Source organism: Ischnura elegans, chromosome 1 (assembly GCF_921293095.1).
Source record: "Ischnura elegans chromosome 1, ioIscEleg1.1, whole genome shotgun sequence".
Lineage (NCBI taxonomy): Eukaryota > Metazoa > Arthropoda > Insecta > Odonata > Coenagrionidae > Ischnura > Ischnura elegans.
The window spans coordinates 149,262,179-149,282,350 of NC_060246.1; the positions used below are offsets into that span (position 1 = coordinate 149,262,179).

General features: G+C 38.6%; 1 protein-coding gene across 1 annotated transcript in view; it reads right to left on the reverse strand.

Moving 5' to 3' along the window:
- Nucleotides 1-20,172, reverse strand: part of LOC124172104 — a 199,857-nt gene that overhangs the window by 26,234 nt on the left and 153,451 nt on the right. Inside the window, exon 4 of the mRNA XM_046551513.1 lies at nucleotides 2,707-2,883. Within this exon, the coding sequence (XP_046407469.1) occupies nucleotides 2,707-2,883 (177 nt within the window). The remainder of the gene's footprint in view (nucleotides 1-2,706; nucleotides 2,884-20,172) is intronic.

Genomic DNA, 20,172 nt, shown 5'->3' on the forward strand with positions numbered 1-20,172 from the left:
GTAATTTAAAGATATACAGATCAGTAAACCTAAAACTATACTATGTTACCTTATTGAAGTATTTAGCTAAAACTCAGTCCCATCTAAATGATGGAAATTAAGTCTACCAAAATTAAAATATATTACATTAAATATAAGTGTTCTAGAAACTAGATACGTATTTATCATACATTTGAAAGACACAGCCCAAGAATGAAGTAACATCAAGGGCTGAGAGAGGGCATTTTAATGAAAGATGTTGGCAACTCTTGAGCACAAAAACATCAATTACATTATAATTAACACCAAGTTACCTGGGAGCGACTAATAACCTCAAGGGTGGTAGTTTCGTGCCCGGGTCAATCAGATATAAAAACATAGACCTAGCTATTAGATTTTATCTCTGGAACCGATCTCTATATACGTAGATCTAGGAAAGGTTTCTGCAAAAAAGTCTACCCAATTTACTGTCGGGGATGCCACTTTTACCTCTTGGTGTCCACAAGCAGGTTATTAGCGTGAAATCCGATGTGTAGCGGTTGCAGGAAAGAAAGGTATTTGTTAACGAACTATTTGGAGGGTCCCTGGCATTACCAAAATTAAAAGCAGTTCACAAATATAAATATAAATACATATGCAATAACATATAAATGTAATAAATAAGTAATGATTTTCACCCATCACATCGTGGTTATTACGCACTTGAATAAAAATTAGAAAGATGAATCAATTTATTCATAAATAATATAATATAAAGTGCTTAGAGTACCGCAATAGGTATTAAAACTCAAAGTGAAAAAAATCTTGATCACGAGGAAACTTTAAAGCAGTCGAAATTTGACAAAACATATTTTTAAAAAACTACCACTCCATGAAATATTCTGAAGTAGCTCACATATCAATATGCATCGTATGACGTAATAAAGCAGAGCAAAAAGATAAAATTAATTCTTAATAGTTATTAGAATAAATCACAAGGCTGGAATATAAATGGTATTATAAATAATTTTTAATTATTCTGCATAATCAGTTTCAAATAAATTCTCTCCAAAAAGCAACAAACTTTTTCCTCTTTTTTCCTCTGCAGCCACGTTAAGTTTTGTAAAAGATTTAAGAGCTAAGAGACGATACCACACAATTTCTCATACATAAATTGGTAATTAGATTCAAGCAAATGGATGGGCAGTTTATTGTAAGAACTTTTACTAGGTCTTCATTTATAGTCTAAGACGACATTTACGGTTCTCATTTAGGGAGCTAACGGTTGTAAAGTTAAAAACAATGTAGATACAAAAATCAGTCAGCACAGTTAACTGAACGATTCTGGTTTAAAAACCATGAAGACAGAAGCAATTATCTCCGATGCTGTAAGGTTAAATGAGGCATTAAAAAAAATAATCCTGAATAAAATTTGTTACAAGTCTTTCAAAAATTAAATTGAAGCATTCTTCCACTTAGTGGATGCGTAGAATTCAAGATAGGATTAGAATTTCTAGCATTTACATATTAATTTAACAGGGTTAACTTTGTACCTACTGGGATAGGCATTGAGTAACGAACGCACTTGTTATAATGACTGTTTGACAAATTTTGCAATGCTATAAAGCAATATAATGGAAAAGGAGTAACAATGATTAAAATAAACGGAAAAAGGAGGGCTGAAAACAAATTTGTAATTTGAACATATTTCAAGGACTACATCGATAGACATCTTATGCTTTAAAAAAATATTCGTATACAGAAAGTTGAAAAAAATCAGGTAACTTTTTAAGCTAAGTCTAGAATATCTTACGGTAAATATAGCATCGTAATTGGTTACGCGGGCTGATAAGCGAGGATAAAGCGGAAAATGAGAGTTATATGACCTATTACTACACGAAACTGATAGGTTACCGGCATCACAGCAGCAGAAATAATATTTATTCGCATATTCTACGAAGAAATATTTTGCCAACTGCTTGTACATATCTTTAGTAACTCATGATCGAAAGCTGAATATCAATCAGTGGTTTCAAAAAATTCCTATCCATCCATTTGCTTATTAAGGAAAATCTACTACAACTGAGCTAAATTAGGCTATTTTGGACAGGTTATTAGACTAATACGGAAGTGATAAGGTGAGGATAAGAGGTTGAGAGGAGCATCAACCGATGGAACGTAGATTGTAATCTTAACCATACGCGATTAATATTTAAAAATAATCATGAGGGTGAAGCAATGGCGTTGATATGCTCTTCACACAAAAACCAAGTTTAAATACCAAGGATGAAATTCACCATGAAAAAATCAATTGTGTTAGCCACGAATCGAACCCAGATATTCCGATTTTCGGTTGGTATACTGCCACCAAGCCATCTTCTTCCAAGGTGAATCTCAGAAGGTGTGACTGGCATACCTGACCGGAAATAAGGAATTCCGGATTCGAATCCCGGCTAAGCCAAATGATATTTTTTCACTGCGGAATTCATCATTGGTGCATATAACTTGGCACCCGTGAGCGTGAATGCATTCAAAGTTACTTGTTTGATGCAGCACTATGAAAAAAAATCAAAGTCGTTTCGATTTGAATTCCATCTTATACAATATTCTCAACAATCACTGGAATTAGAGCGCAGTATCAAGTACTCCGTCACATATTTTGTGAATCCCAGCGACCTTTCGAGAGAAGATTCTCTCGCACACTTATGCACACACTGTAATGAAAGCTCACAGAGCGCTCGGACTCACCAGTTTCGGAAGAGAAGAGGATGGGTGGGGCGAGGTTGGCGTTGGCGAAGTGACGCGGCCGCGCGAACCGGGCGCGGGAGAAGAGTTTGAGCACGAAGCAGATGAGGGCGGTGAAGACGGCGAGGCCGGACGCCACCCCGAGCAGCGTCGGGACGTCCGTCGTCAGCAGGACGAGGTCTGAAACAACACAACGGTGACGCATTATCGCCTGGATGACAAGCGTTTTAACCTAGCTAATGGAGCGATAGATTTCTATTTTATCAAAAAAAGTTCAGCACAAATTTTGCCATTAATAATTCTTTTACGAGTATTAAGGAGACAGGATCGAACACGGATTCATTCATTATGACCTGGACGGCGTGTGTGATAGCCTAGTGGATGGAGTGTTGAGCTGCTGTCACATTTAATTCCGCATATATTTGTCATGCATATTTCATATGAGATTTTTAAATAGAGCATTTATATTTTTCACAAAAATAATTTGAAAATTACATGTCTTAACCACATTTAAAATTTTTTAAATATCTTATGAGATTTAAACAAAAAGAGGATGTATGGTAGTTATGTAGATGTAACATTGGGCTAGTAACCGGCTGCTGTGACTATTTTCGACCTTGGAGGGAAGGGTACGGAAGTAAGGGTGGAGAGATTTTCACTTATTTTTCTGATTCAGTATTTTTATCTCCTCGCCAAGAATATGCCCCGAGCACACCATATCAACTTATCCAAATCACCTGTACGATCTTCCGCCAGAACTGCGTCTCGAAAATCCCCATATTTCTTGAGTTAAAGTCATCCATTTTGCAAAGAATTATAATTCATTCAAGAGGCCAAGCAAGAGTCTTCTTTACTCTCTAACAAAGATTACCTGTTATAAAAATATCATGATGGAATACTCCTTCACTCATTATAATTGTCATCTATATATTTCACTTTTCAACTGTTTCTTTTACATTTCCGTTCGGAATTTGAAGACATTTCCAACTGATCAAGACTGAGATCACCTCATTTATATGTAATAAGTATCATATACACAACACTGAAAGCTGTAAAAAAAGTCAATATCCAAATTCACACCCAAATTAATCTAGGTTTGCATATAGCCAGCTCATACGGCGAAATATTAAAACTTGAAGCTGCTGTTTTTTTCACTTTGATGCCCACTTTATATGATTGACGCTGATACGAATTGGGAACCAAGGGGATATTGAATTTTAAATAAGAAACAACCCCCTGGGAACTGCATGTCTTCAAGTGGTGAAAAAGCAGGAGCGTTATATCCTGGAGATTAGGAAACGTTCAACTATGTTATGAATTGCGGGATGCCTACACTACACCCTCCCCACATGCAGATTCCCAGCACATACGAGGGTTACCGTTGAGACAAATACTTCAATTTGGGAACTCATCGGTATGCTGAAAGGGTCCATGCCTTTAAGAAGATTGAAATTGTGTACTTACATATTTCAGCCCGGAAAGCGTGGAAAAATCAATACTAAGAAGAGCTTCGGTGATATACGACCTCATTTGCTTTCCAATGACTTGTGGATAACATAAAAGCGTCGATTACTGTACAGGTTAACAATTGATAAGGAAATTAGGTATTAGACGATTGATACTCATTTTATGCTTGCCTTGTTATTTTAATGTGGTTTAGCCTCAATATCTGTTAACACATGCTTATTTATGATCAATATTCAACGTTTTCTTAAACAACTTCACTTTTTGATGAATTAGGAATATTTGCTCGACTCACCTCAAATATCCACCTCAAATATTTTCTCCTCATTGAAGGAAACAGTTCCTTAAGACGGCATCCTGAAACTTTACAAGATGGATCACTGAAATAACGAGGGTCAAGCTCACCTCTCTTGTAACTGAGAGGAGTACTCCCCGCCTGTCCTCACGTATACAGAAAACTCACACAACGTATCGCTAAAACCAGAGGAAGGGTTCACGGATCAAACAAGTGATGTCAAAATGACTTCTACCAATTACCGTGTGGTTTCATTATTAAGAGAAGTTCAACTTTTCCTTCCGACTTAGGTATTTTATAACTTATAAATGACAACAGAATGAGCCCTGAAAATTATGGCATATATTGGCATTAGGATCATGATACTACTTTAATCAAATAAATTAAAATCCCAAATTGAAAAGACTCTTTCTTAAACAACTTCACTTTTTGATGAATTAGGAATATTTGCTCGACTCACCTCAAATATCCACCTCAAATGACATATGATGTTTTCTAATTTAAAAATTTCCGTTATATTTTATGACTGGTTTTAACCGTCAAAGTAACCTATTATAATTCAAATATTTAATAAAACATAAACGCAAGCAAAAATATATTTCTGCCAGACATTTTCAGAGTAAAATAATATAAATTTTAGAAACAATTATATTTGTAAGATGCCAAGTTAGTTCGTCAGCTGCGAAAATAAATCATTATAACTATTTTTTCTTCCATTTTAAATTTAAATTGAATTACCTAATAATAGTTTTTGCCGAACCATAGGTGTTTACTTGGAATCTTGAACTATATTTCCAGTCCGCAAGCCAAAATTTGGTATGAACGATAATGACATCGATTCTCCATTACTGACGCATAGGATGAAAAAATGCGAGAAAAAGGGAATGGAAATTTGCGCAGGGTTTAAGACATTAGGTTGCTTAACTTCAATGAGGTTTAAATAAAGAGGGAGGATGATGGACAAAATTTCATTTCCTAAACAGGTATAAATCTAATTTTTTAAAGTTGAGCGGCTGAGGGCGGTATGCTTTTTGAATTTTCCTTTCGGAAAATATTAGTAAATTAATGAAAAATCAGAGGATGGAAAATTTTACATGCTTTTCGTTCTTGTAAATGGAAATCTCTGATCGGCTATCTCGACTAAAGGGATGAACCAATGAGTAAATATTGTCTCAGGTCTAAAATTTCACCAGAATAGATTATATTTAGAGTAGTTGCCACTAAATAAAATATACTGTGTCATTAGACCGTATTTAAAAGCTACCCAGCCATGATTTTGCGAATTTGAATGCACTTGCGCCTAATTATTCTCTAAAAATGAATATAAGTGAGGTTCCCTTCCAATATAGCAGCAGAAAAAACGAACCTTTAAAATTTTTAATAAGCATTCGTCATGAGAATACTCAAGCACGTACCTCTCATTTATTCACTGTGCAATATAACAATACAGGCACTCCTTTGAAGTCTCCCTTAAGGAACGAGCATTGATCCGAGACTTAAGATGGCCTCTTTAGGAAAGTGGAAGAGTTCTTTGCTTCACTTAATGGTCTTATCGCGTAGCGCTAAGTACGGTCACCTGAATAAATTCATGACTCTGTATTCACCATCCACCCTCGAGGTAATTTGGACGGTGGAACAGAAACCCATGCAAAATGTCTGTCCGGAGCTAATGGAAGCGCATACCAGCAATGCTCGGCAAATCTACCATCAACAAGGGTTTTAAACAACCAATTCTTATTCTAGAGTGTATCTGGAGTAGGCGTCTGGAATACTTATGGAAAAAATCCTTAATGACCTGTTTCTTCAAAGTGCTTCGTATGCCGAAAATTATTTATAAACTTATTCCGGCTAAAGTGGTAGATTTTCATAATTTGAATTGCCAATTTTTCGTCATAAAATATCACAAAATTATAGACGCTACCATATTAAATTCCATTTTGAAATTGCCGATGAGCTTATGTTAAAAATGGATTATTTGAACCCATATTCAAGCAATCAACAAATAAAGAAATGAAATGGAAAATGCACTTTGTGTTCGTTGCAGAGAAAAAATTTTTTCCTTCGTAAAAAGTGAGAAAAATTCAGAGCTTAATTAACACAAATGCATGCCTTCATGCAAAGAAAATTAAATTCCAAATTACCCTATCAGAAGAGCTTATCGTATTCGGGACATAAAATGAATTTCGTTTGATTGCAAAGGTTTTACTTAAAATTCACTAATTAAGATCATACATAATATGTGAATATACAAATTAATATATTCACGCAAACGTAGTGAGACAAAATCGGAAATATTAACAAATAATTTGGCAACTCAGTATTTCTATATTATTGGTCAGATATTGATAACAAATTTTCGATATAGATGGCCATAAAACAAAAGTATTACGTGATGGGTTGCTTGTGGTCCCATAATAGGTCATTTAAATGTCGCTAGCGAACTCTGAGGAATTATCAATTATACTTCCTTTTATCTACAATATGACACCAAGTAACCTCCGAATGCCAATGATCAAAGTAAAATATTTTTATTACGCTAATTATTTCATTTTTCAGATAAATGAAAACATGAGGCAATGAAAAGATAAAAACGACTTTGTAGTTCGCAAAAAGAGACTATGCTATAATTGCAATGAAAGGAACCGATCACCAAAACTGAGGTAAAATAAAAATGAGTTGGTGATAACTTGATTCTTAGATCACTGACACCAAGCATCAATCAGGCAAAATAGGTATTGAAACAGTAAACAATCATTAATTACAAGATAGCTCGTACTTTAAATGGCCTCAAGTACCTACCGGCTGTAAGTGGTTTGAAAACGAGCAGCTTGTCAAGCACAACAGGATTTAAATATAAATACTATATTAAATATGTCATTCTGCCAGGAAAGTGGAATACTCTAACTTAGGGAAATGAAATAATAAGGATAGGCACATACTTTGGTTACCAACGAGTAATCAGTGGCTATATCCCAAGAAAATGCATAAGTTCGTTTTGTTACAGCACTCGATCCCCTGGAATAACTATGTCTCACCTGAGATCAGAGTGTAACACTTCCTCGCAGAGATTAGAGACTATATAAAATCAGTGATAGGAACATATTAAGGCATAATATGTATAAAATATAACAATAAATTGCCTATATCCCAAAGGATATGTGTTCCTAATACAAACATGTATCAATGACCAGCTGATGGCTGACTTTCACACATTCCGGAGGCGCAAGTGCTTCAACAAAGGTCCTTTTTGCGGTCATCGGGCGAGAGAGTGAAGACCAAAACAGTCGGAACGAGGACATCGAGGGAGTAAAACTGGAGAGGGGAATGCATGTAGATGTGACAGCGAGAGGTGCAACACGAACCGAGAGAGAGAGGGAGTCGGCTGCGGCCTCCTGTACAACCTTATTGATTTTAAAGTAAGCAGCTTGCCGAAAGGTACGATGGGAGGAAAGGAAGTGGTGGGTCAAATGGCAGCGGCAGGTGAGAGAAGTGGATGCGTTTCCCTCGCCCAGGATGGAAGTGGGAAGGGGAGGGAGTAATTAATGGCGGAGGCCACAGAGAGAGAGAGAGAGAGAGAGAGAGGCGTCGAAGGGGGCAGGAGGGAGGGAGTTTGGGGCAAGATGTCGCTTTGGAGGATGCCTACGCCCTGAGGGCCAAGATTATATACTCCAAGCATCCTTCGACTCCATCTTCATCCACACTGTGGGCTGTCTCATCGGCTTTTCCTGGGTTCGGAAACACCTTCGGAAGCGCTGAGGCGTTCGGTCTCCCTGGAAATTGTTCCATAGCAAACAAACTGACTCGTCGGATCGGAAATATGCCTATATCAGCACGTCACATGGATAACTTGTAGGCTTAATATCGAACCACTTCAGACTCAAAATAACCAAGCGTAGTGTTTTGTCTCTATCATAGGCAATATCAAAATTATAATGTCAATAACAGACTATTATATTACATTGTTAACTTACTGCCAGCCTGTTAAACCAAAGGTCTATGGTTTTAGTTGCCGAAGTTGCCTCTATCCAGGGCATGGTTGTTTTAGAACGTTTACTGGAGTTTGTATATTACGAAACCCCGATTTAAGGGCAAAAAGTACCGTTTTCATCGGCATGAAAATAAATTTAAAAATAAATACTTAAGCAAAGATTATTCAGAGCACTTTCCAAGCGCACTAACAACGAGAAAATAAAGTGGAAAAATTCATAATAAATTTAATACATCGTGACTCAAAGTGAGGAGTAAAATCTGTATTTTAGAAGTCTAGAATGCAAACCCATAATAAGATGCACAAGAAAAGGAATGCCATTAAAACAGATCTGTGTTGGAGGGACTAGGACTACTTTGACAAAACATTTTAATGGGCTTAGTTTCGACTTAAGAAATTCGTTTCTCGTTACGAAATTCTCGTCTTCATAAATGGCTTTGAGGGTATCGTTTTATCTATTTACATGTACATTTCGGTTATTTGTGTTGCTCACTAAATTTCATCGCTTCGCAATGAATCCATAAAAAAATCAAAGTTTTGAATAGAAGATATCTATTTAAATAGGCTTAAAATTTGTTTTATCTTCGGGGTATTTAACCAAATTCCCCGAGGTACAAAACAAGTAAAATAGCATTTACTCATTGAAAAAAGATTAGATGGCGTAATAGTATATCAATAATCAATAATAGTAAAGGCTCAAATGAAGATTCTCCAGGCAAACGCAAGGGAATGAGATAAAAAGAAATATTTCATATGAGTAAAAGGAATATAATATAAAATTATATTAAATTGAAGGCTACAAGATAACGTTGACGTTGGTTTTTAGGAACTCGTTAAAATATTCAATGAAATCGACTGCCGTCCGAATTAGAGTGAGTTCACGAACCATGCATGTAAAACAATGACTAGGTCTAAAGAATGTAATTGATAATTTTATGGGTTTAAGGTGCAAAAAATGCTTCACGCGACCAGAAGCAAGCATTGCACGAAATAGAAAATTATGGGAGCAATCTATGGAGATGAGAACAAATAGCACATGCATGTGGAAAAGAAAGACGTCAGTTATGAAAACATCAGTGAAAACATGGATATCTAAAGCTAAAAATGAAAAATATGAGCAGAGCGGAATTTATTCTTAAATCTTGGAACGTGGGCCATTAATAAATTACTATTTGTAATGATTACAGATAATAAACTCGTAAATTATGCTATGCCATAAACAGAGGATAAAACGTAGCAAAAAGGCATGATCTTAGGATAGCGACTGGATAAGGAGAAGAATTTTCGGATATTCTAATGCTAACTCAAGACGTTATCTTTGGTAAAATTAATAAGAATCGACTGTTTCCTATGTCATTTTATTTGAACACGAGGGAAAATTCATCGAGGATGATTATACTAGACACTAGCGAGCTTACAATTTTTCACACATCAAAACTAAATCTGCAAATGCACAGCTGTTCGCTGGAACCGTTTAAAAATTACAATCACGAGGTGGGCATGAATAGAGAGTGGCATCGGGAAGGAGTGAGAAGCTCCGAGTGAAAACCAGTTGAGTGAATGAGCGTGAAATAGGGGCGAGCCGAATCGTGCTCAGCAACGGACATGAGGACGAGTTGCAATCACGTTAAGGTCGGGAATTGTTCCCTCGCGACATTCAACGGGTTTCGCCAGTACCAGTTGCTATGGGAGATAAAGTCTATAGGATCTTCGGACTTGAGGAGAGAATTTAGTTGAAAAGGGCGAGGGTCATCGAGGATTCTGCAATAGGTGAGGGAAGAACAAAAAAAGTTATAAGTTATGCCGCCACTACACTAGTCCCATTTTTGTCATTTTCATGGCACCAAAAAAAAAGATAAAATAAGAGAACATGTAAGTTGAATTGGCATACGCACAAAGAAATATGGGCTGGATGCGTATGAATAGATAGTCAAGTTATCTCAGGTACTTATAGCTTACAAGCACAAGATGCCCGCGTGTTAATTTGTGTAATTTTAAATAGATTTCAACGATTTTTGAGCTATAAAACACTTTATCATGGAATTTATAATATTATCCGTAATTACCATAATCCATTAAAAATACTACCATGAATTCTACTCGAAGATTCCTCCAACTAAATATAATAGATATAGATAAAATTATTTCCTCCAAATTTGTATGAGTTCATTAATATTTCTCCTTAGGCCCACTTTAACAATTCATTAAATGAGAATTTCAATATTAATTATTCATGGTTTTATTAAAAGACTTCAACATGTTTTCTATCATGAGAGGTTTCTGCTTATATTTCCGGCCGCATCAGGATTATTCTCCAAAAACTCGCTCACTTCTACATCATATCCAACATTTCCGAAGGATTTTTATCAGCATACCTTAAATGAGGTTAATGGATATCGAATACAGCTAAGGAGTAATTAAAACTATTCAGCACTTAATTACCAGAGAAAATATTCCCCAAAAAATTAATCAACCTAAAAAACTTATCTATACCTCATAGTAAGGGGAGGGAAGGAAGTTCATTTGTTGAAAATATATACATTTAGAAATTAAAAGAATTTTAAATTGTACCTCAGGTGATGATAAATTTTTTTTCGTATTATCAAAACAGTCAAAATGGAGTTGCTTATTTAATGCATTGGGCCTTATTAACATATTGGCCATTAGGCCATTGTGTTTTTTTGAATACAGGTATAATAAAAAACTGTTTATCTGTTTATCTGTTTATTATTTTTTAAGTAATGATGATTGCATACAATACCTAAAAAATAACTCTAAGGCCCAGCGCACACGGTGTGACTGTTTTACAACTACCGTTGTCAACCAGTTGCTCGCGCAACTGTTTTGTGACCTCGACGATGTATTTGAGTGGGGAGGCGCACACGACGCGACTGGTTTTTGACGATCTCAAATCAGTCTGAAACCAGTCACATGCAACCGTGGGCCCGCGGTTGCAGTTGCGTTGTAGGCTTCAGTTGCACGAGACCACGTGGTGTTTTGGTGGTATTTTGACGGCCGTATAGTGTCGATCTCAGAATGAATGATCAAGAAGTCAACATGAAGCTCGTTGGAGCAGTAGAGAAGCATGACGTCCTGAACAAATACAAACTATCTAACGTCTTTGGTATTGATAATAGTTCACAGCGTCTTCTTCGCCTGACTCAGTGATAGTAAGCAGGGGCGGACCCAGGATTTCTTTCTGGGGGGGGGGGGGGGGCACAAGCAAGGCCGTATCCAGGATTTTGTTCTGGGGGGGGGGGCACAAAGATACCTCGTAATACAAAACGAACGCAATTATAGTGGGACCGTATTGAAAATATTGCATATTTTTAAGGGTCTGCCCCCGTGCCCCCCCCTCCCCTCCAAGATCCGCCTATGATAGTAAGCACTGACTGCCAAGGCAAGAGCTAAAAAAAAACAACACGTAACGCACTAAATAAACACTTCACTTATTGCACAATGGACGAAACTGATTTACAGCCAGCCCTTTGTCATTACACCCGTGTGCGGACAGAAGTTTTGTTTCAGTTGCAAACCGGTTGCACACGCAACTGATTCCCAACTGAGGTTACAAAATAGTCGCTCCGTGTGCGCTGGGCCTAAGCAACGCGATTATCAAAATCAGCAATTATGTACACATGTAGAATAGGAATAAGACGAAATATGCAGTGGAGTACATATATTAATTCTTCTCGTAAATAAATTAAGGATATTCGTAATTAAATATAAATGCAGTGATGCTCGTGAGTGCACAAAAGTTCTCATCTAATATCCTATCTCCTTTCAAGTACTATTCCTCATTCATTTCAAACTCCCATAGAACTGGCATAAAGACGTTACCCCATGCGAGAGAAGATAAAATGGAGGGCAACATAAAATAAAAAAATCATCTGGCCCGTTGAGCAGTGCCGAGCAAAATTGCTTTCGACAAACTCTGGTTGTTCATCCGGAAATCGAACGTTCATGTGTCATTCCGAAAGCTAGCACCCCGTTTTAATCAAGTCGGCGCCGGAGAGTACACGGAAGTGTGCAGACGCTGGCTTCAGTGGAAAGAGGAAGTCCGCGGGAATGGATAGAGAGGGCTTTGGCAGTAGAGTGAGTCTTGCGAGAGGAACGCTACGGGGATGAGGGGAATAGGGAAGGATGCTCACGCATTTACACCCATCACTGAGTGAGAGTAAAAAATGAGGAATGAATAGCGTCTGATAGGCAATGGAAAATTATTTCACTTTTTTAATGAACTGAGAGTTAACCCATTATTAACCCAATGTTGCTTCTAAGTGACATCAAAATTTTATACATTTTCAGATCTATTCAGGAAAGATTTAAAATGCGTGTTCTTTTGTGCTGGATAATATTAATGGCGAAATATGTAGCTGCCACTATAAGTGTGAATAAGTACAAAATGTTCACATTTTTAAAATGAGAAGAAGTCTTGAAATTAACTTTCTTTCAGAAGCAGCTCTGGGTTAGAAAGGGTTAATGTATCAAAGCAATTACATATAAAATAAATACTTCAGTATCACTTGACACTATTTTATCTTTCGTTATCTCTTACATATCAGTGTTACTTCCTTCACAACAATTCCTTGTTTTTCTCTGTATAACCAAGGCGCCAGCTAAACACAAAACAAATATAAAAACATAAATGATAGTGATGTCGGTCATTCAAGACACATGCATTAAAGTTTATTCTATTTCCATCGTTATTCTTATGAGAGTGGAAGAAAAGAGAAGTATGAGGACATATTTAGAAGAAAACGAAAAAAATTAATCAGCCGCATGATGAGACATGAAATATGGAGCGCTGTTCACGCATTTCCACCCATCACTGGGTGAGATGAAATGATAAGGAATGGTGTATGACAGGCAATGGAAAATTATTTCACTATCTAAATGAACCGAGAGTTTATTACATTTCCATTGCTATTCCTAAGGCAGAAAAAGAAAAAAAGAAGTTTCATGAAAATCTTAAGAAGAAAACGAAAACGCTGAATTAACCACGTGATGAAATATGATGGACTGATGAAGATGAACGTAGGGGTACAGGTGGGTGGCAAGAACGGCAAAAGTATGCGTAGGATAAAGTTTATGGAATTTCAGATCGAGGATGAGAAATACATTGCCTGCGTTGGAGTAAAAAGATTAGCTCTCATGAGGAAATGAGTAAAAAGCTTCGTATATAATATGCTTATGAACTTTATGTGTTTACAGAATACATTGTGGTAGTTTCACGAGGAGACACAATCTGATTATTTAGCCTGAACCTTTAGCCTAATCATGAAACTATAGACGAATTGGCATGCTCTGAGTATTAATCTGGCATTCTCAATAGCCATGGTAATTAACAAGAAAAATTGTATACATGGACACAAGTCATAATTTGAAAAGCTAAATATCCACGCCAATTCAACCAAAAAAATCATATAATGTGACCGGCAGTAATAAAATGAAATAATATGTGATGCTTTCCCGATTTTTTATTATTTTTGTTTGGGTTATTTTATTTATTATTTGAATTATTTGGGTTAATTTTTCTCGGGAATTCCACTGGATTAAAAAATCCATTTCTCCCAATGTCTCGAGCTCCCGAATTTTTAACCCGGCGGGAAACCCGAAATTTTTTTAGCCAAAGGGGTAAAATTGTTTTTAAAGTGCATTGGTACCTTCTGGTAACTACAGAGGCGAGTATGGGCACATGCAGTTGTTTCTCGTCCATGGTTGGTCAATCTATGGAACGGATGCGTAGGCGGCCGACCCAAGGGCAAGTGATCGGAAAAAAATGGACAGGATAAGGTTCGAACGAAGAGGTGGGCAATGGGAGGAGAATTGAAAAGAGAATGTAAGTGAGAATTGCTGAAATTTTTGGCATATCGAACGAGGACGAGGCGTCATTCTTTTTTTTCCTCTCGCCGTTAGCGCATCGCTGAGCCGACAAAGCATAACGAGTTTTCGCATCACCTTTAAAAAAGCAAAAGCACCCCCACTCTGGCTTTTTATTGGTTTCCACGGGTACGCGCAAGCGTAAACACAGTTCGCCCCGAACAAAAAGGCGAGAGGATGACTTTTTCAATTGATCAAACGAATAAAAACTCCAAGCCAAATAGAAACAGTGGAAAAATATTTGTTTGGCTTCGTCACGCTCTCCGCTTTAGGACAAAAATAAGAGAAAGACTAAACTTTTTCACTGAGCAACACGTATTTAACTCCATTTGTGCTGCGATTGGAGGACCACATAATGTCCACAGATGAATGCCGCCAAATGCAAACATACTGCCAAACATTTTGAATTCTCAGAAACAATTTGACATAAAAAAGCATTGTAGACATAATTGAAAATATCCACATCATCCTCTTTTGAAAATTCAATTACCCCCTTTCTTTAATGAAAAACTCTGACTTAATATAGAAATAAATTCAGTAAATGTAAAAAGTTTTGGCAAAAATAAAAGGACGCGTATTGTATCACTAGCAAGCCTTTCGCTCAAGACGAGTACATAGTATTTTGCTTAAGTAAAGATATTCACCCCCCGTTAAGGGGAAAATTGATATTTAGATGCCTGAATTTTGTGAAATAATATGCATATGAAATCAACATTGGACATTAAATATTATTTTACCGCAAACTCGTCTGAACATGTAACAAATTTCCCAGCTCAGTCCTCTTTTTATTGCTTCTTGAAGTTACGTTGGCCTCTCTACAACGCATGTAATAATCATGGCGATGTAAAAAGGCAATAAAGTGATATAAAAGTAATAATCATAAATAAATAGTAATACATACCCAGCTCGTGATTTTTTTCGTGACTCAAGTAGTTTTCAAGCTTGTAAATTAATGTAGTCTATCCTTTTTCAGGTATGACATGTGATGGACGACTATAGTCGAAACGAGATGTGGATAAAAAGTAACACGTAATACCTTCCAATTGATATACTACAATTTAACTGTGGCTTTCTTTATTTTTTTAAGGTTGGTTTAAGGTTTAAGTTTGGCATTTTACTAAATTTTGAACTAGTTGTGAAAGCAGATTATATATTGAGAACGATGTATAGGAAATACAAACTGAGCCCTGGCAAAAGTGATAATCATACATGAAAATGTGCCCCAGTGAGAAATCAAAAACACTGCTCCAAAGTATTCGTCAATAATACAAGGCGCTTTCATTATAACGAAAAGAAAACGTAAGAGGAAGAATGGAATTTTTAGGCTTCCCCTAGTTAAGAATGTCGAAATGGCCATTATTTTTCTCTTAAGAATAACAGAATAAGAGCATAGCCTGTTTGTTGGGAAACAATAAATATAAGTAAAACTCCCAAGGGTATTCAGAAAGAGGGAATAGGATACTCTTGTGAAAACAAGTGGGCAATTAGCGACGGTGCCCGAGGGAATAAGGCGGGATTGATGAATACCTGTGTCATCTCACACACGCCATAAAGAGCGCTACGCAGGCCGTGGTTTACCAAGGGTAAACACTGCTGATGAAGCGCAAGCGCAAGATTATTGGAACAGACGATTCAATAAACACAACGAAAGCAAGAGAAGAGTTGTAATGTGGATGATGAGGCAGGCGACGACTTGGGGGTAAAAGAAGAAATGTGTGGATAATATGAGAGATGTATGGGGTAAAAGATATGAGAGCGGAGGTTGGCAAGACAAGGCAAGGTTAGGGGTTGGAAGAAGTAAAGCATTATAAAGGCTAAGAATGTTGAGATGTTAGAGGAAATTTATTACCTAGGATCCACGAACAAAATCTGTTTGCGGATTGTGACTTATCCCACCCATTTATTTATTAGGTAATCTACACCGGCCAAGATATTCAACAGTTGATTATGTGGGACAGGGTGGATTTCACGATGAGATTAATGGATTCCATGAAGAACTACACAAGAGTGTTGAAAACGGTCGAGGTTTCACCCATTAAAGCTGTGTGGAATTGACCAGTTTTCAATATAATGCATATTTATTTAGACGCGAGCTCGAAATTCCACGAAATAAACTCGCAAATCATTAAAGATATCCTGGAATGTGCCTGCTTCTCTCTATTTGACCGCTCCTCATTACCAAAGTAGTCCTTTTTCATACTCATGTCGCGACGGGACTACGCCTGCTACCTACTAGGGATAAGGTTCCGAAGGGAGAGCGAATCAAATGCACTTCGGGAGTTACTAAACTCAGATTTACTATTCGTTCTTACTCAGTTCTTGCACTTGCACGGGGGGGGGGGGGGATTTGAGGCTGGCGCGCAGGGAGGTGGAATGCTTGGGTATAGAACTTACGTGGAGGCGAGTAGTGAGAGGCGATGCCGATAGACGTGGACCTGGTCGTACCCGGTTCGATTCCCACACGAGTCGTCGTTCGAGATCTACCGCAGCTCCCGCATCAAGGTCCCGAAGAGTCCCCGGAGGAGAGTCGCAGAAGTCCCCGAACGACGAACTCGTTCTGCCCAAGCACTCTGCACTTGCTGTACCTACTGCCTCGAAAACTGTCCAGCGCGGGCCACAATTTCTGCCCTATATATATATTTTCTGGGGGTGCGGGTGGGGTGAAAGGGGTCGCAGCGGGAAAGGGTAGAGTACCCTATAGGGTGCGTGGTGGAAATGGAATGGAAAGGAGGCGGGACGCTACTTTTCCCGCCATAGGGTGCGTGGGTCCAAGGTGGGTCCATTCCCGAGAATTCGAACCACGCTCCCTATAGGGTACTCTACCCTTTCCCGCTGCGACCCCTTTCCCCCCACCCGCACCCCCAGAAAATAGATATATAGGGCAGAAATTGTGGCCCGCGCTGGACAGTTTTCGAGGCAGTAGGTACAGCAAGTACAGAGTGCTTGGGCAGAACGAGTTCGTCGTTCGGGGACTTCTGCGACTCTCCTCCGGGGACTCTTCGGGACCTTGATGCGGGAGCTGCGGTAGATCTCGAACGACGACTCGTGTGGGAATCGAACCGGGTACGACCAAGTCCACGTCTATCGGCATCACCTCTCACTACTCGCCGCCACGTAAGTTCTATACCCAATCATTCCACCTCCGTGCGCGCCAGCCTCAAAGCCCCCCGTGCAAGTGCAAGAACTGAATAAGAACGAACAATAAATCTGAGTTTACTAACTCCCGAAGTGCATTTCATTCGCCCTCCCTTCGGAACCTTATCCCCAGTAGGTAGCTGGCGCAGCCACGGTTGATCATTCCACGAAGTACCTTCATCATTAGGCGCATGAACGTGGAGGGTGCATTCGCGAGTCCGAAGCTCATGCGGTTGCACTCGTAATGCCCGTCTGGTGTACTGAAGGCCGTGTATTGTTTCCTTGCTTCATCCATCTCCACCTGCCAATACCCACTGCAGAGGTTCATCGTAGAAAAATATTTTGCCCCTCCTATTTGATCAAATGTCTCCTCGATATTTGGCAGAGGGAAAACTTCCTTAACGGTGACATTGTTAAGCGCCCGGTAGTCTACGCAAGGACGGTACTGCGGGATACCATTATTTGATAATGACTTCTTTTTCACCAGAATGAGAGGCGCAGCCCAAGGACTCGTAGAAGGTGATATGACGCCTTGAGCGAGCATCTCATTAATTTCTTTCTCTAGAATAGGTCGAAGGCCATGAGGGACGCGATAAGGTTGATTTTTAATCGGTCGGGCGTCACCAACGTTAATAACGTGCTTCACTTGATTTGTACATCCGAGAGGAATGGATCCGTGGGTGAATATATCTGAATATTTGCTGATTAAATTTTTCAGGGAGTCTCTCGCGCCTTCTGGTACGCTATCGAAGTTAAATAGTGATAACAAATCACCATTATTCGCCTCTTCTGGCCAAATTGGTGGTTCTTCCTTTCCCTCCTGAATGGATAAGAACATAATTTCCTCATTTTCTTCTTCCACACAAATCCCTGTTCCAGCTTTCAGGACTTGTTCGGAACTAGTAAGTGCAAGAACTGAATAAGAACGAGCAGTAAATCTGAGTTGAAGCCACGCCGCGGCGTGTGAAGCGACCTTAGGGCGAGGCTTGAGCGCTGATACGACGCAGGCTGCTAGCAGGTAGCTGAGTACCCTGCTAGCAGGTAGCGCTTGGCATAAATAAGGATTATTATTCCCCTATCAAACGAAGGAAACTTTCCAAACTTAGGTATTTTTAATGTGCGATTATTAGGAGATGTTTCCCTGAGTTCTGTGCCTCATGCATGCATTAGTAATCTCAGACAATGTAAAATTCCTATCTACTCGTATAGAAACTAGGTCCCTGTGACGTCACGTGGAGTGGAATCGCATGGGCGCCAATCTGGCCTTTTTCAATTGAGGTTAAAATTGACCGTTGCCATTCGTCTAAACTGGGATTTCTAAAACCAAATAATTTGTATATTATGAATACACTAATGTTGGGTAAGGAATCGCAATCGATGCATTTCGTTTTCTTTGATGAAGGAAACTACCCTATTTTCCCATCAACATCTTTTCTCGCCTACTTTAAAGGGCACAAAAGACCCTGTTTATCTCCAAACAATATGCAATCGTTAGCCTTATGTTCAGCTCAATCTTTGCATTAGTTTAATATGCTAATTTCCGATTAGTAATTCATTTATCATTGACTTCCCACCTAAATACATCCCTATCGTAGCCACCAAAGACTGCCGAGGGGTCCAGAGACAGACAGCGCTGAGAGGTAACCACACTGGTGAGCACCGCTCGAGAGGGGAAATGAATTTTTTTGGAAAATGCGGCGATGGCGGTTCGTCTCTTGACGTCAGAGCCACCCCTCGCGCGGGAAAAAAGGAATCGAAAACAAAGGAACGGGGAAACATATGGCCGCTGTGGCTAAAGTGAAGTGATTTCGAGACAAAGGGAAACATTTGTGCGGCTGTGGAGAAGGGATGACGCGCGCGGAGGAAATCGAGGCACGAGCGAACTCAACGCGCCGTCCTCTTCGTTAATTTGCAGTGACGAGTGAGTGAGTTAGAGGGAGAGAGAGAGAGAGAGAGCGAAAGGTCCTGCGGTGACATGAGTGGACGGGCACACATTTAGCTCGAATCACTGCTGTTGGATCGGTCGAATTAAAGCTTCAACTGCAATGACAACGGAGGTGGATCAGATGCCAGGAACAAACGGAGATTCATGCTCCTCACACTGGTTTCAACATATTTCAACTCCATGGGTGAGGCGCTAGGTGTCACCCGTGAAATGCGATTGATTGCTAAACTTGTTTCACGATCGTTTAAGGTTTTCTTTCCTATTTTTTTACTGCAAGGGCCAACGTTTAACTTTGCCTCAAATGGAAAGACTGAAGAGAGATTAAATTTGTTATTCTGAAAATTAGCCAAAGTATTAAAAGATCTGGAATGTATTCCACGAAAAGGCACGGATAGGAGGCACACGCTGCCCGTAGCGGCAATTTTCCATTTGTAAATCCTCTGTTACAGAGAAAAGGAACTCTTCGATATCATTATTCTCTAAAATATTTCGGTAGCGTCTCTTGCGAAAATTCTTCATCTTAGAGTATATTCTTCTTTTTCACAAAAATTCATTTTTAAAATAAAGTACCAATATCTATACGCCAGAATGTCCACCATATACGAAGAAATTAAATTCGCACATCGTAAAGCCTTGGGTAAATTTCCTATGGATCTTAAATTCCTTAAGCATCATGTACACATTTACTTAAAAATAATAAAAAAGTTGACAGTATTTGAGATCAAGTTGCGTCTACAAAATTTTAAAAACCATTCTGTG